We start from the raw sequence: 17,139 nt of genomic DNA, 5'->3' as shown, positions 1-17,139 counted from the left end.
TCAGGAAAGAACGGCTAGCCAAACAGAGCGCAGGAAGCATTCACACTGTCCAGACACCACGGCTTGTGCTATTGGCTGCTGAAATCACATGTCCTCTTTATATAAAAAGCAGACATGTTCCCTCAGTGCCATTTTATCCATGTTACTGCCGGTGACAGATGCTGCTGAGTGTGCTCCTGTGTAATGAGAGATGTTAGCTAGATAGAAGGGCGCTTGCGGTGTGGAAGTCAGATAGTGTAGATAAGTCCTGTGCTGTGTACCCATCAAATTGATGTTGCAGCACATTTTTTTTTCTTGTACAATTACTGAGATTCTGACAGAAAGAACAGGGCCCATGCCATAGAAGTGTGTTGTGCACTGGTTGTATTGTGCTCCATGCACGAGTATGCCTTAAATCTATTTTTTCACGTGCTAATGTGATAAACAAAGCAAGCAAGCCCTTGTAGGCCCCTGCTGTGTATAGATGGCGCCGTGCGGCCCCCTGCTGCGTATAGATGGCGCCGTGCGGCCCCCTGCTGTGTATAGATGGCGCCGTGCGGCATCCCGCTGTGTATAGATGGCGCCGTGCGGCCTCCCGCTGTGTATAGATGGCGCCGTGCAGCCTCCTGCTGTGTATAGATGGCTACGTGCGGCATCCCGCTGTGTATAGATGGCTGCGCGCGGCCTCCCGCTGTGTATAGATGGCTATGTGCGGCCTCCCGCTGTGTATAGATGGCTACGTGCGGCCTCCCGCTGTGTATAGATGGCACCGTGCGGCCTTCCGCTTTGTATAGATGGCTACGTGTGCTCAATATTGAGTCATACAATTAATGTAAAGCTATGTGCCCATGATACAGATATGTACCGGATTTTTTTTGAGCGTTTCTGCATCTCCCTGGCAGAAAAAACGCCTGCGGATTTTACATGCGGATTGTACATGCGGATTGTAAATGTGTTTTCCTGCCAGGGACATGCGGATGTGAAGTGTTCTTCACTTGCATTTCCGCATGCGGGTTGACAAGCGCTTTCCAAGTGATTTTAGCATCACTTGGAAAGTGCTTGACAACTTGGTTACACTATATAAATCCATGCAACCAGCATGGATATATATAGTGTGACCGTAAAAGAATGGTAAAATATAAAAAATATATACTTACCTTCTGATGGCCTGCCGACGTCAGCGGTCGCGTGACCCATCACATGACTAAATGACGTCACGGCAGGTCCTTTTCAGACCATCGCGAGCTGCCGGCAAGCCAGGACGCATCGGATAAAGACACCGGGGGCCATCAGAAGGTAAGCATAATATTTATTTTTTATTTTATTCTTTTTTTACAGGTTCTATGGTACCCGGGTCCGGAGGAGAGAGTCTCCTGTCCTCCACACCCGGGTACCATCCGCACATTGAAACGCATGGATTCCGCATCTACAGATGCAGGGATGCGGATTCCATGCGTTCTAATGCAAGTCAATGGCGGCGAAAACGCCGCACTTCCGCAAAATAATTGGTAATGCTGCGGATTTTTCCGCAATGATAATCCGCAGCGGAAATTTCCGCAGCATGTACACAGCACAGGCGGATTATCATTGGGGAACATGGCAGACCTTCTACCAAGCATTTTTTAAGCGTTTCTGCAGCGGAATTGCCGCTGCGGAAACGCTTAAAAACCGCATAGTGGGCACACAGCCTAAAAAAATATATTATAATTAATATTGTGCCAAATTAATTTCACGTGAACTATCACATGATCTATCACAGGGGATCATGTGACATGTCACGTGATAAATCAGGTGTGTGTGTGTGGGGGGGGCCCGCACCTTCTAAACTGCCCGGGGCCCTTGCTACTCTTAATCCACCCCTGGTCATGAAGTTTGTCTTTCAGGAACTTCCGGTCTATGCCAGCGAAAACCAAATGTAAGGTCTTAATGCTTTACATGTATTAGAATTAACAGGTAATAGGCTAAATAATTAGAAATTGGGCACTAAAGACCTAAACGTTGCTTGGATTATTTTTCCTTATTCAAGCTAAATCATTAGTCTGTGAGCCAAGATTTTCTGGACTACAGGAGAATGGGTGTTGTCATTCTTGAATCACAAATATGATAAAGGACAATCTAAATTCTCTTTAATAAATCACAATACATAACAAAATTGGCTGAGCACATGACTAACAAATTTAAAACTCAAACAAGAGTGGGTGGTCATGGCAAAAACAAATCGATGAATATTTAATCATGATCACATTTCATATATAGCAATACTGGCTTAAAGAGCAAATGTAAAAAAAAAATCAAAAGAGCTGATGGCAGGATGAAATGTGCTCAATATCAAATTTACTACCAGATGGCATAAGCAAGTGATTGTACTAATACTAAGCCTTATTAACACAGAAAACTAATAACAAAAAGTCATGTCAGTGCCAAGTACATTTAAGCATGCTGTAGAACCAGAAATGCCAGACCACCACTTAATCCGGACTGTCGTTTCACCATCACAGCTTTTTCAAGGGGTTATAAGAAATGGGGTGGAGTGCTGTATGCAGTATGCACCATGAGGGAGAGATTGCTAGAAAGCTGTAATCTAATCATAGAAGATCAAAAAATAATAGGCAGGGTACTATTCATATCACAGCACTGATAGGATGTGCCACATACCTGAACATTAAATAATGGCCACTGTATATTACATAGTGCTGCATTATAATCTAGAGATAATGGATAACATGTAAATTTCTTCTTTTTTCCCGCTCATTATAATCATTATAATCTCTCTCCATGTACATATATTAATCTTTACTGATTTGCTGATTTTGTAACATATGTATTTCAGGTGAGGCAGAGCGGTGTATCGCTGTGAACCCACAATAACATGGGATCCAGCTGGAGATGACAACTTCACATCAACAAAAAAAGGCAGATTCCGGGCTCGGTTTCTGCTCTCAACAACCGGATATGACATTTACTGGACTTTCCGCAGCTAGACGCACTCACAGAAAATGTGAGTTTCCTAGTGCACAACGAGGCAGATTCCGGGCTCGGTCTCTGTTCTCAACCATTGCATACGACATTACTGGACTTTCCGCAGCTAGACGCACTCACAAAACAAGTGAGGTTCCTTCTGCACAATGAGGCAGATTCCGGACTCGGTCTCTGTTCTCGTCATTGGATATGACATTTACTGGACTTTCTCTGCAGCCAGACGCACTCACAGAATATGTGAGTTTCCTACTGCACAACGAGGCAGATTCCAGGCTTGGTCTCTGTTCTCCACCACTGGATACATTCACTGGACATTCCGCAGCTAGAAGCACTCACGGATAAAATGAGATACCTGCTGCACACAAGACAGATTCCGGGCTCGGTCTCTGTTCTCATCAGTGGATAAAACATTTGATGGACATTTTGCAGCTAGATATTATCACGAATCGAGTGAGTTACCTGCTGCATCATGAGACAGATTCCAGGCTCGGTCTCTGTTCTCATCAATGAACATCTACAGCCTAAGGGAAGGGCAGTCCTTCAGCCATGGTTCCCTAGAGGTTTCCTCCACTGGGGGTTTTTCCTCTCCTGAGTGCTGAAGGTACTTTTTTAAAACTATTATTACCCTGACTTCCTTTGGAACTTTCATATTACCCACCTTGAATGAAGTTAATAAAGTCAGTGAATAATATGTAGCAGTGTATCTGAGCTTCTATGAATCTTTACAATACAGCAGAATATATAGTCATTAAACACATGGTGGCTTATATTCATGTTTTCTCACAATCAAACTTATTTGTAACAAATATAATGTTCTTCTTTAATAGTGCACATCTTCTTTGGCCTGTTTTACAGTGGGCCTGGGACTTCCAGCTTAACCAGGAGTTTAACGTCATTGTACATCTTACAGTCATGACGCACATGATGACATCAGAACATCATGACGTGCGCCACCCAAGGTCTAGTTATTGCCTCTGGTGATGCATGCTAGTGACAATCTGCACGGCGACGGCTTGCAGTAACGTCAGAGGCCTGGTTGAGCTGGAAGTTCCAACTCAGGGTGAAATAGACACAAGAAGATGTTAGCAACCAGAGATGGCAAAAGAAACTTTTGCCTGCTATGGTTCAGCAAAATGGTGGATGTTGCCATATTGCTCCATTTGCACAATCAAAGCAAATTGCAAAAAAATCTGTATTCTGGAGAAGGCAAATTTTTCCAGAATATGAGTTGAATTATCTCATCTCTATTAAATAGTCTTTAGGATACAATGATTATGACTCACACTCAAAGCACATCACTCCACCGGTAAATGTGGGTGCAAGCAATATAAATGAGCATGTTCTTGGAAAACTATACAGTGCATCCAGTCTTTTACATTAGGAGGGGGGCATTTGTGATGTTCCACCTAATTTAGCAACACCTGATATATTCTGAGCTGCTAGAATACATTTTTTGGTAAATTATACTTGTGGATTAAAATTATATTACTTCTAAGTACACATATTAAATGTGTTGAGCGTGTTTTGGAAAATGTCTATTTTGTCTTGCTGCAGCTTCTTAAATTCATAGTTTCTAAAGTTACAAAAGTTTGTGTGCTATTTTTAGGTAATTTTGTAGATCCTGTAAATTTGTTACTTGAGAGCTCGTAATATATATGGCATATATATTTCAGTTTATGTGTGGCACCCCAGGCCTGGTTGCCACAAATGTGATTAATCTGCGTGTGAGAGCAGGAGGGAGGTTCCCTGGTTAGGGACAATTAGCATGCAGCACCTCCTGTCCCAGGCCAGTAGGGGGAGCTGGCTGCCCTAGAAAAGCTGGAACTGGGGCAGGGTTAGGGAGACCAGAACCCACTTCTGAAGTGTCCAGAAGGGTTTCTTAGAGGAAGGGACAGGTCAGCAGCAGCTGAGGAGTCCGGGAGGCAGAGGAGAGACTGCAAGCCAGGGACAGAGGCGACGAGAGCCGGTCCTGGCAGAGAATCAATCTAACCGGACATTGGGGTCCGAGGCTGTCTGGGTTATCATTCCCAGCAGCAAAGAACCAACCCGCGAGGGATTTCAGGTCCCTTGGCCTAAGAAGCCTGGAGGCTCCGCCACACAGATGGACCAGTACAGTGAGGAGAAAGCAAAAGGTACCCAAGGCCCGAGTCGCAAGCCATACAAGCGAAAAGTACACGGCAAGCTCAGGGACGTGGGCTATTACACCACGAAGAGGGGGATAGTCAGAAAGAGCATAGAGAGAACGGTAGGCCTACACACTCACCCTGACCAGTGGGGCTCCCCCGAATGCTCTCAGACACCCAGGCCCATTTCTAACCGGTACTACTGTTGGGTCATTAATAACATCTATAATAAAGACCCAGAAATGTTTTGAAACGGACTCTGAACTTTTACTATTGCGGCCGGCACTATCACCCCCAGCATCCACCTACACTGCCCTGAGGCCACACTCCTCCCGTGGGGAGTTATCCTACCCTTGAGCTGCACACCAACACCAGCCTCAGCGGTCTGCCTAGCAGCGGCGGTTATCCCTGACCGCAATCTACGGGTGGCGTAGTCGGACATTCACAAATCTATAAATAGGCTGCCACAACATTGGTCTGACCACCCCGAACCACGGGAGCGGGTTGCCACTACTACCCCCATCAGCACCGTACACCAGAAGACCCGGTTTTCGAGTACCCCACGGCCCAGGGGGTGAGTCATATGTCTACAGATAACTCAACACGAATGATAGCTTAGAATTATTTATCATGGTGTCTGTACCATTTTTAAAAAGCAGAAAAATTTTATGCAGAATTTAAACATCCAGGTAGGGAGAGACAGATTGGGACTGAAATTCAGCCCTGGCATTTGAAAGCACACAGGTCCACGCTGTCCACGCCACCAAAGCCCTGATGGGGGTATCTATTACTAATATTACCCTGCCTGAAGGAAATCAAGATTTACTACATGATCAATATTTCTAATAATACTGCTATATAAAGGTGTAATAATAATAATTATAGCAATACCACAATAATAATATTGCAGTATAACCGGCACATACCACCAGATCATAACACGTATTACCAGCAAATACAGTATTGATAATACCACCATACTGATCATTAAAGGGGTCGTCCACTACTAGGACAACCCCTTCTTAATCTGAATGTTTGCCACCGTTAAAACACTTATACTCAGCTCCGGTGCTAGTGCTAATCCAGCTGTGTCGGTACTTGCGTTCCTGAGGCTCATGTGAGGTTGTTACTTTACACGAGCCCTGCACCCAATCTGCTCCGGCTTCAATGTCCTCGCCTTCAGAGAAATAAGAAATCAAGAGGAAGTCAAGCCTGCGGCTGCCGTTCACTTCCTCTCGATTATTCGAGTTGGGCTGCAGATGTGACTTCTTCCAGCAGTGAGAACAGGGCGGTAGCCGGGCATTAGTAGTACAATGTCAAGCGGCCTTACTTGTTCTTATTGCCACCTCTCTGGTGTCCAGACCTTCTATCACTGCTCATTGCTGAGCACTGCAATTACCGGTGACAGGAGGAAATTGAAGCTCAGCTCATAATGCTGGGCTGCAATAAGATGGCGCCCGGCTATACCTATAGTAGTGCAGTTCAGGATACGTGCACTGTTTGCAGCTGAGATAGCCGCAAGCATAGCAGTAGAAATGGACGCCTGAGTCTCTTTATATCCTGGGGCTTTAGTATTTATGGTGTGTAAGTGTAGTTCTCTGACACACATAAGGAAAAAAATGCCAGCCCCCAGGGGATGAGTAAAAATGTTATACAGAAAAATCTATATTCCCTTTTAGAGATCATTTAATCTTCAACTTGCTTAACTGTTCACAATAACAGTAATTTTGACCAGGGGTGCCCAAACTTTTACATGGCACTGTAAATAAGCCTTCTATAGTATATGGCCTCCACACTGTCTGTCCTTATGAGCTACATCCGCCACACTGTCCACCTTAGTGGGCTATAACCACCCCACTGTCTGCTATTATCTGTTATAACTGCCTCACCGTCCATACTGTTTTCCCTCACTCTCTCTGCATACTATATACATGCTAACCTCTCAGCATACTGTGCCCGCATTTCACACTGCCCCCTCTCCATATCAATTCTGTGCCTCTTCTTCCCACAATACCCTCATACTGCCCACCATGCTTTCCTCTCCAAATTGTACCCTGTATGTCTGACTTTCATTTGTTCATTTTCATAGATTTTTAATTTATTAGTACTTTTGTCAGATTCAAGTTATTTCTGTGACCATTGGGGGTTTTCTTTCATTAAACGAGGGGTACCAACAATTTTGACCACGTGTGTAAGGTCCTAAACAGCCCTCAATACATTATGGCCACCCCAGACCCCTTTATAATATGATGTCTCCGCAGCCCCAAGTATAATGTCCAATACAGCCACCTATACAGTATCATACCCCTATATAGTATGATGTTTCCACAGCCCCCAGCATAATGTGCCCCACAGCCCGCTATACAGTATGATACACCTCACAGTCCCCTATATAGTATGATGTCCCCACAGCCCAAGTATAATCTCCCACACAGCTCCCAGTATTATGTCCCCCACAGAAACCAGTTTAATGTCCCCCACAAGCCCGCATATAATATGATTTCACCACAGCCCAGGTATAATATCCACCACAGTCTTCCTTATAATATGATGTCCCTTACAGCCCCACTTGTGATGTCCCCCCACAGCCTCTCTTGTGATGTACTCCACAATCCCTCTTGCGATGTCTCCCATTCAGTGGAAAAATACTATAAGAGAAAAATTAAAAAAAGCTTATACTTCCCTAATCCAGGCTCCCTATCCAGCACAGCCTCCGTTTCTTCTATCTGGTACAGCAGTGGGGCCTGGACGGCATGATGCAGTGAGATCATCGCGCCGTCCAACATCCCCTTTGTGTGCCAAATCCAACAGGGCACAGGCCAGAAGTAGCCTGAGTTCTGATGGAGTTCCCGATGGAGAAGGGAGCTGATTACAGCTCCTCTGCTGCTGACCCAGGTGGCGCTCGCATCAATTGTATTCGTATCTAATAAACATGAAAACAATTGAGTAAAGGGAGGAAGCGACGTCCGGGGTGCAGGCGGTGAGCATGGTGAGAGCTGATAGTGACTCACTGAGTTTGCTCACCTGGGCAGGCAGGTGCCTAGCCGGCTGACCCCTTGTCCTGGCCCAAACACAGAATGATGGTCCCCTCTCAATTCACCTTATAGTATGATGCTTCCCAGCACACACAGCTGCAATACAGTATCATTGTCCTCCCTACAACCCCCTATATAGTATGATAGTCCCCAACAGCACCATATATATTATGATGGTCCCCCACAGACCCCCAAAAATAAAAAATAAATCTTTATACTCACTTAATCCAAACTCCTCGTCCTCCACCGCTTCCGTCTCCTCTTCTATCCAGTCTCGCAGTGGACGTCCCATAAATAATGCCAGCTTCCGGCATGCCGCTTGCAGGAAGGAGGCCTGTGAACCTGCAGGAGCAAGTGACAAAACACGAGACTGGTGGCTTCATGCTCCATTACAACTGTTACCTTAGGATGCCGATACTGTTAACAGCATAGCAGACAAGGTGGCTTACAGCCGGACCAGCCCATCAGGCATTTGCCAGATATGCCAAATGGTTAGTCCAGCCCTTCATCCAGGTGTGAATTAAAATTAGTACAACTTGGGCACCCATCAGCAACATTAAGAGCCCAAGCCTCTTAGGGGTCCATGAATGATACAGGCCTCATTATACATCCTTCCTAATGTACCCACTTTACTTCTGCACCCAAACTCTGCAAAAACTCCCTCATATCAGACAAACTAAAAGTTCAGATGGGTGACAGGACTGCTGATTAGCAGCGTCGTTGGTCATCACCACCGCAGCTGGCCAATAAACATCTTTTCTGGTGATGGCTAATACTGCTGCTGTTTAGTGTTATCCAAATGAGCATGGACTTTTACTATCTGTTAAAAGATAAAGATCACCAGGAACCCAGATTAGTTACCAAATTCATGTGGTGTATCACACGATCTGATGTCATATATAATGTTCTTAAGATTATTCTCCCAAAAGTTGAGGGCCAAGACCAGATGATGCATTGCACAATGGACTCCTGTGCTAAAAGTTGGCCACGACTTTTCCCCCATATTACTCCCCTCTCCGTGGCCTCTTCCGTATTAAGTCAGTCCTTCTCACCTAATACCTTGCTGTCTTTATGTGCTTATCATGGTACACAACTTGCCTATCCTGGTCGTACTTCAGTACATCCAACAAGGAAGATAGCATCTCATTGGGAACATAGGTCAAGTAGCAAAACTGAAAAGAAAGTAGCTCTAAAATGGCATCATTCATCACCACAGTCAACATGTCATGAATGTGACGCATTCTGCTGGGACCTACGGTACATTTGAGATTAGAAGATTGCAGTGGTTAGGTGAGCACAGGTCCTTTTAAATCTACACAGCTATTCATGAGTTAACAGGTTTCTTGAGGCATTGAAAGGGTTTAGAGTTCCCGGTTGTCTATTGGCTGTGCAGCTTATTGGAACCACACCCTTCCATTATATAAACCTGTGTTTGGCTTCCCTCCATGCAAGCAATAGAATCTTCCTTCTGTTCCTGGCTTCATTGGAGAAAGTGTTAGACTAGCTCTTAGTCGTTTTAATCTTTTTGCATGGGTCTTGTTGTGAATACCTCTATCCTCCCCTTTTGGCGTTTTCTTGTGTTACTTTTCTGCCTCTTTACTGTGCACCCATTTTCCTTTCGTATACTGTCCTGTGTGTCTGCCATTTGATTGTGCTTTGGCTTCCCCCTGCCTGTCCAGCCTGTGTTTACCCTTTTGTGAGAGGGAGATGTGTGGACATTGCTGCGGTATCAGCCTCCGGCCACAAGAGGTCTCTGTTGCCTCTAAAAGTGACTCTATAGTGAACTCGATGGTGTGTGAGTCTGAAAAAGCAAGCAGTGAGGAGAGGAAGGAGATTGTGGTGCTGCATCCTAAGAGCTCGGTGTGTGCAGCGTGCTCGGAGCATAACAGAACTTTGAGTAAAGGTGAAGTCTTGCCTGTGTCTCTGGTCAAAGAGAAAGAATCACTTTGGGGGGACGACTACGGTTGAATGCAGAGTTGGATCCCCCCAAGGCATCTGAGTGACGTGAAGGGCCTTCTGCTAGTCTGACAGACTGAAAACTGCGCTCCTGTGACAAGGTCCAGGACCCTCTCCACAGTCTCCCAGCTAAGTGACCGGTCGGAGAATGATACAGCTTCTTCAGAGAACAGTTACTGGCCGGTAAGTCGTGAGCTCAGGCCCCACCACAGGGATCCCGGTGGATGCATGCAAATAGCAGGAAGAGTTTGGCACCAAACACAGGTTATTAATTGGAGACATTGGTTGTTGGCAGGTTTGGGTGAACCTTAGCTAGAGACTCTTCCCACTGGTGAGCTTGTGTATGGTTAGAATAATAGTATTGTAAAAGTAGAGAGTTGTTAAGTTTGTGAACTGTTGCACTGCACAGGCTGCCTTGTGCACCCATCTAATTGCATCATTGCTCTGGGCAACACTTGGTTACTGCATTATAGTTCTTCTGTTAGTACATCCTGGTCCTGTCAGTAGTGCAACGCAGGGGTCTTGGCTGTCCTGAGCTATGTGTGTGTGAAGTTTGTGTTCCTTTCCTGCATTGCCGGGGCAACCCAGTTTCTGTTCTTAGTAAAAAAAGTGTTCCCCAACAAATTGTCTGCTAGTATCCTTTGTCTTCGGCCCGCTGTATTCTGAGAGAGATCTCCTCTGTACACGGTCTACACTTTCATTCCTGTCCCTTTCCTCCCTGGGGGGAGAGTGGGAGCAGCTTAGGATTTTGTAGGAGCACAGAGAAGTACGAGACCCAGGCATCTCTACCTTCAGGGGTAACCCTGGGGTTAGGGATAGACTAGGACTCCCCTAGATTAAGGGACTGTAGCCTCAACCAGTCCTTTGTATGCACGCGCACTGAAATATTGCTACTAGAGAAACCCATCATCGTTCCCATGCAATTTAGATGCTTTTAGATATTTTTTCATTATTTATATATTTATATTACTAAAGCTTCTCTCCTATTCTCTGACCATAGCCTTCTTTCCTTCTTTGTCAGTAACTGTCGCCCCGCTCAGGACACCTCCACTTAACACACATACAGAAATATACATGCCATCAATTTTAAGCAGCTTATGAACATTCTACAGTCATCTTTAACTCCAATATCCTCCCTCTTCTCTCACATTATAGTAATACATTGCAGAGTGCCCTGGATGAAGCAGCACCCGCTAACACACAGAAAGACCGGACACAGTTGATGGTTGATGGCCACTCCAATCCTGTTCTGCCATCTTGTGACTCAAACTTCTTACTAACCGGAAGTCAGAGGTAAAGGTCACAAGCTCTCAATGCAAGTCTATGAGAGCCATAACAAGGCTCTCCTAGACTTATATTGAAAAGTGACCTCCGGAAAACACTGGAGCAATCCAGCAGGTCACAAACTGCTGAAGACCAACCGGAGCGGCACTGATAGAAGATGAAGATGGCGACTGGTAAGTATAAGACTAGGGGCAGGGAACTTAGATTAGTGATACTATTACAGCAGTAAAATAAAAAAAAATTACTGGAGTGGTGCTTGAAGAAATACAGAGAATGTTCCAACAGGAAAAATTATAGATCAGCTCCATAAAAAGTCATATTTAGTTAGTGCTTACTGTGCCATGTGCAAATTCATTTTAGACCCTTTTAAGAATACTGTAACATACTCAAGGTCAGACAAAACTGACATATTAATCAAAAGGGGTTAGCCGAGTTCAGTATGTTAAACAACATATATCATTCTTCCTTGAAGATATATTAGTTACATTAATCCCATTATAAATATAATTGCATTTGTTAACTACTCTGACACTGTCAGGAGATGTCCATGCTAATGAAGCAGGTGCAGTTTATCTGTAGTTCACACTGTGTGTAAACGGCTTACCGTTGCATCTACAAGCTTCTCCGGTAGTAGACATTGGTGTGAGACGATTTTCCCCATAGGAATACAGAATTTATGTAGACACAACAGTAAGTAGTAATGACATAATATCAAATTATATTCTGGTTTACAGGAAAATAATTATTACCTTCCCCTTTTAAGTGTATGTCGCCCAAGTAATGGGTCAAGCACGGGGTCAATAGATTCTTCCAAATTCTCTATCAGAACTGGGTCACCAGCCACAACTGCTTGTTCTATGACATCTACATATCTGTAGAAGAAATGAAGAAAAAAATTCTAAGCTACTAATTACATAATCATGTCCCATTAAAGAATTTCCAGTCAACATTAGAAAACCGTTCAATTTTTTTTGGCAGAGGAGGCCAACATTTATTTAACCCCTTCAGGTTTTACAATTCTGACCAATGTCACTTGATGTGGTAATAACTCTGGAACACTTTAACGTATCCCAGTGACTCTGAGACTGTTTTTTCGCAACTTATTGTACTTCATGTTAGGTTGATATTTTGTGCGTTTATTTGTGAAAATATCGGAATTTTGACAAAAATGTTGAAAATTTTGCAATTTTCCAAACTTTTAATTCTTATACCTTTAAACCAGAGAGGAATATCACGCAAAATAGTTAATAAATAACATTTACCACATGTCTACTTTACATCAGCATCATTTTTGAAACATCATTTTTTTTCTTAGAAAGTTAGAAGGGTTAAAAGTTGGCCAGCGATTTCTCAATTTTCCAACAAAATTTACAAAACCAATTTTTTTTAAGGACCACATCACATTTGAAGTGACTTTGAGGGGCCAATATGACAGAAAATACCCAAAAGAACACGATTTTAAAAACTCAAAGTCCTCAAAACCACATTTAATAAGTTTATTAACCTTTCAGATCCTTCACAGGAATTAAAGCAATGTGGAAGGAAAAAATTAAAATTTTACTTTTTCCCACAAAAAATGTAGATTTAGGGACAAATTTTGCATTTTCACGAGGGTAACAGGAGAAATGTATCATATAATTTGTTGTGCAATTTCTCCTGAGTACGCCGATACCCCATATGTAATGGAAAACTACTGTTTGGGTGCACGGCAAGGCTCAGAAGGGAAGGAGTAACCTTTGACTTTTAGAATGCAAAATTGTCTGGAATCGATAACGGACACCATGTCGTGTTTGAAGAGCCCATGATGTGTCTAAACAGTGGAAACCCCACAAGTGATCCCATTTTGAAAGCTAGACCCCTCAAGGAACTTATCTAGAGCACCTTGGAGATGGCAGTTGCTATGGATACAATTCTATGTACATGGGAGTAGAGAGGAGCTTGCCTTCTCCTCCCCCTTCTATCTAAATAAAATCTCATCAGTAGCACCTGCCATCTCCTATCTCAGTAATGGGAAAGTCTGTCTTCATTGAATAAAGATTTTACTTCAGAATTGAGAATTTTGATAATACTGATCAGTTTTGGCAGAGAAAGAAGCACATTTTTCTGATAAGATCTATTATAAAGTTGCTTATTTTCATGTGTACTATTGCTTTATGAAATAAAAATTAAAATGACAGTTACGTTTTAAAGGCTATGAACACCTTTGTAATGGAAAAATATATTTTTACATATGTTAGTGGTTACCATTAGTTAATAAAATTGTATTAAGCTTCAGTGTGCAATCTTCATTCCTTCATTCATTTTCAGACCCCCTGATATGTAGTTTACAGCCTTATGCAGGTTGATTTTTCTCTTATGGGAGTGTTTCTCTCAGTAATATAGGCTTTTTGTTAGGTCTGCATGCTACAGGTGGGTGCTGTCTTAACAGCAAAGCTTCTGTTCTGCTTTTATTTTTTGTATCTTCCTTTCTGTAGCCCGCTTTCTCTGCTCTCCTCGAGATTGTAGATGGCTTTTCCATCTTTTTTCTTGAGATCTGTGTACAACCCATTCTCACTCATCTCTGCTGTTATCTCAAACAAATGAGAGAAGGAAGTGGGAGAGCAGAGAAAGCTGTCAGAACCAGGAACAGGAGTTCTGGCAGATTTGTAATGTTTTTGCAGAGCACACAACTAGGACTTACACTGGGCTACAGCAAAATGGTAGAAAAAAAATAATGATAGAAAGTCCATTAACTTTACATTTTAGGAAACAAATGAACGATGAAAATAAAATCTGAGTGAAGATGTGCATAGCCATTTAGAAATATAAGGTTATTGTGTTTGCATTGCACAGTTCCAAACAGACAAGGGGAATTTATGATTGTTTTGTGGGCCTCATATGATGTGGAATTTGCAACATTTCCATGTTATGAATACAATATGGAACACCAAGTTCTCTTTTTAAGATTATTACCCTTTCTGGCCTAGGTGAATGACTTTCAACCTGGATCCATATCTACTTTTAATCCACTTGATGCCTTGAAGTTGGGGGTCAATCATTAGTGGCCATCGTTCACAGTTTGACAATATGGTACCATTCTCAATAGACATTTTATCACTGGGCAGTCCCTCATTGTTCCATTTTGCCGTAGTTGCATCATCAGTCAACATACAAATAGGATCAAGTCCTTCTGTCATTGGAATAAGAACCTAAAATAGACAGTAAACTAAGTGAGCAAAACTGGTCAAAAGCAGTGAAACATTGCCTGCTATCAAAAACCTTATGAAGAAAGGAGAAAAAACATCTAAAAAATGTTTTAAATCTTATCTGCTGTAGAATAGAGTACCTCCCAGTGTGAACTGGCTTGCTTTAATTTTTCAATGCCATCTTATAATGAAAATATAAAAGCTCAATATGCATATATTGAGCTTTTATATTTTCATTATAAGATGGCAGTGAAAACATACAACCCCTGGCAAAAATTATGGAATCACCTGGCTCAGAGGATGTTCATTCAGTTGTTTAATGCTGTTGAAAAAAAGCAGATCACAGACATGGCACAAAACTAAAGTCATTTCAAATGGCAACTTTATGGCTTTAAGAAACACAAAAAGAAATCAGGAAAAAAATGTGGTACTCAGTAAGGGTAATTTTTTTCAGACCAAGCAGAGGGAAAAAATTATGGAATCACTCAATTCTGAGGAAAAAATTATGAAATCACCCTGTAAATTTTCATTTCTAAAACTAACACCTGCATCAAATTAGATCTGCTCGTTAGTCTGCATCTAAAAAGGAGTGATCACACCTTGGAGAGCTGTTGCAGCAAGTGGACTGACATGAATCATGGCTCCAACACGAGAGATGTCAATTGAAACAAAGGAGAGGATTATCAAACTCTTAAAAGAAGGTAAATCATCACGCAATGTTGCAAAAGACGTTGGTTGTTCACAGTTAGCTGTGTCTAAAATCTGGACCAAATACAAACAACATGGGAAGGTTGTTAAAGGCAAACATACTGGTAGACCAAGGAAGACATCAAAGCGTTAAGACCGGAAACTTAAAGCAATATGTCTCCAAAACAGGAAATGCACTACAAAACAAATGAGGAACGAATGGGAAGAAACTAGAGTCAAGTCTGTGACCAAACTGTAAGAAACTGCCTAAAGGAAATGGGATTTACATACAGAAAAGCTAAACATAAGCCATCATTAACACCTAAACAGAAAAAAAACAAGGTTACAATGGGCTAAGGAAGAGCAATTGTGGACCATGGATGACTGGATGAAAGTCATATTCAGTGATGAATTACGAATCTGCATTGGGCAAGGTGATGATGCTGGAACTTTTGTTTGGTGCCGTTCCAATGAGATTTATAAAGATGACTGCATGAAGAGAACATGCAAATTTCCACAGTCATTGCTGATATGGGGCTGCATGTCAGGTAAAGGCACTGGGGAGATGGCTGTCATTACATCTTCAATAAATGCCCAAGTTTACATTGATATTTTGGACAGTTTTCTTATCCCATCAATTGAAAGGATGTTTGGGGATGATGACATCATTTTTCAAGATGATGATGCATCCTGCCATAGAGCAAAAACTGTGAAAAAATACATATAAGGTCAATGTGTTGGCCTGCAAATAGTCCAGGTCTCAATCCAATCTTTGGTGGAAGTTGAAGAAAATGGTCCATGACAAGGCTCCAACCCGCAAAGCTGATCTGGCAACAGCAATCAGAGAAAGTTGGAGCCAGATTGTTATTAAAGCCAGAGGTGGTGCAACAAAATACTAGTGATGTATTGGAGTGTTCTTTTGTGTGTTTGTTTTTCATGATTCCATAATTTTTTCCTCAGAATTGAGTGATTCCATAATTTTTTCACTCTGCTTGGTCTGAAAAAAATTACCCTTACTGAGTACCACTTTTTTTTATCTTGATTTCTTTTAGTGTTTCTTAAAGCCATAAAGTTGTCATTTGAAATTACTTTAGTTTTGTGCCATGTCGGTGATCTGCTTTTTTTCAACAACATTAAACAACTGAATGAACATCCTCCGTCCCCGGTGATTCCATAATTTTTGCCAGGGGTTGTATATATATATATACAGTTGAGACCAGAAGTTTACATATACTATATAAAAAGACACATATGCATGTTTTTCTCAATATCTGACATGAAATCAGAATAAACCTTTCCCATTTTAGGTCAGTTAGGATTACAATAATTTCTAATATTTGCCAAATGCCAGAATAATGAGAGAGAGTGAGAGAGAGAGAGAGAGAGAGAGAATGTTTAAGGCATTTTTATTACTTCCTGCAAAGTCAAAAGTTTACATACACTAAGATTACTATACCTTTAAAAAAAATCTGGACTGCCCATATGATAATGTTGTGTGTTTGGAAGCTTCATATAGGTTTTTTGGCAACATCTGAGTTAATTAGAGACACATCTGTGGATGTATTTTAATGCACACCTGAAATACACCGCTTGTTTGTGTAGCATCATGGGAAAGTCTAAAGAAATCAACCAAGATATCAGGAAGAGAATTGTGAACTTTTACAAGTCTGGCTCATCCTTGGGTACAATTTCAAGATACCTGAAGGTGCCTCGTTCATCAGTACAAACAAACGCAAGTACAAACAAGATGGGACTGTCCAGCCATTATTCCACTCAGGAAGGAGACAGGTTCTGTGTCCCAGAGATGAACCTGCTTTGGTCCGACATGTCCATATCAACCCAAGGACAAAAGCAAAAGACCTTGTGAAGATGATGGCAGAAACTGGTAAGATTGTGTCAATATCCACAGTG

General features: G+C 42.3%; 1 protein-coding gene across 1 annotated transcript in view; it reads right to left on the bottom strand.

The window, feature by feature from the left end:
* The window catches only part of LOC141161707 (dynein axonemal heavy chain 11-like), a 1,128,345-nt gene that overhangs the window by 738,665 nt on the left and 372,541 nt on the right, over positions 1 to 17,139 (bottom strand). The window contains exons 53-54 of the mRNA XM_073646926.1: positions 14,309 to 14,544; positions 12,106 to 12,228 (exon numbers count right to left, since the gene is read on the bottom strand). Of these exons, the coding sequence (XP_073503027.1) occupies positions 12,106 to 12,228; positions 14,309 to 14,544 (359 nt within the window). The remainder of the gene's footprint in view (positions 1 to 12,105; positions 12,229 to 14,308; positions 14,545 to 17,139) is intronic.

Source organism: Phyllobates terribilis, unplaced genomic scaffold (assembly GCF_046119375.1).
Source record: "Phyllobates terribilis strain yellow unplaced genomic scaffold, ASM4611937v1 Scaffold_9__5_contigs__length_417890890, whole genome shotgun sequence".
In the NCBI taxonomy this organism is placed as follows: Eukaryota; Metazoa; Chordata; class Amphibia; order Anura; family Dendrobatidae; genus Phyllobates; species Phyllobates terribilis.
Note: the sequence above shows the minus strand (reverse complement) of the source record. Positions and strands in the feature narration are given on the sequence as shown.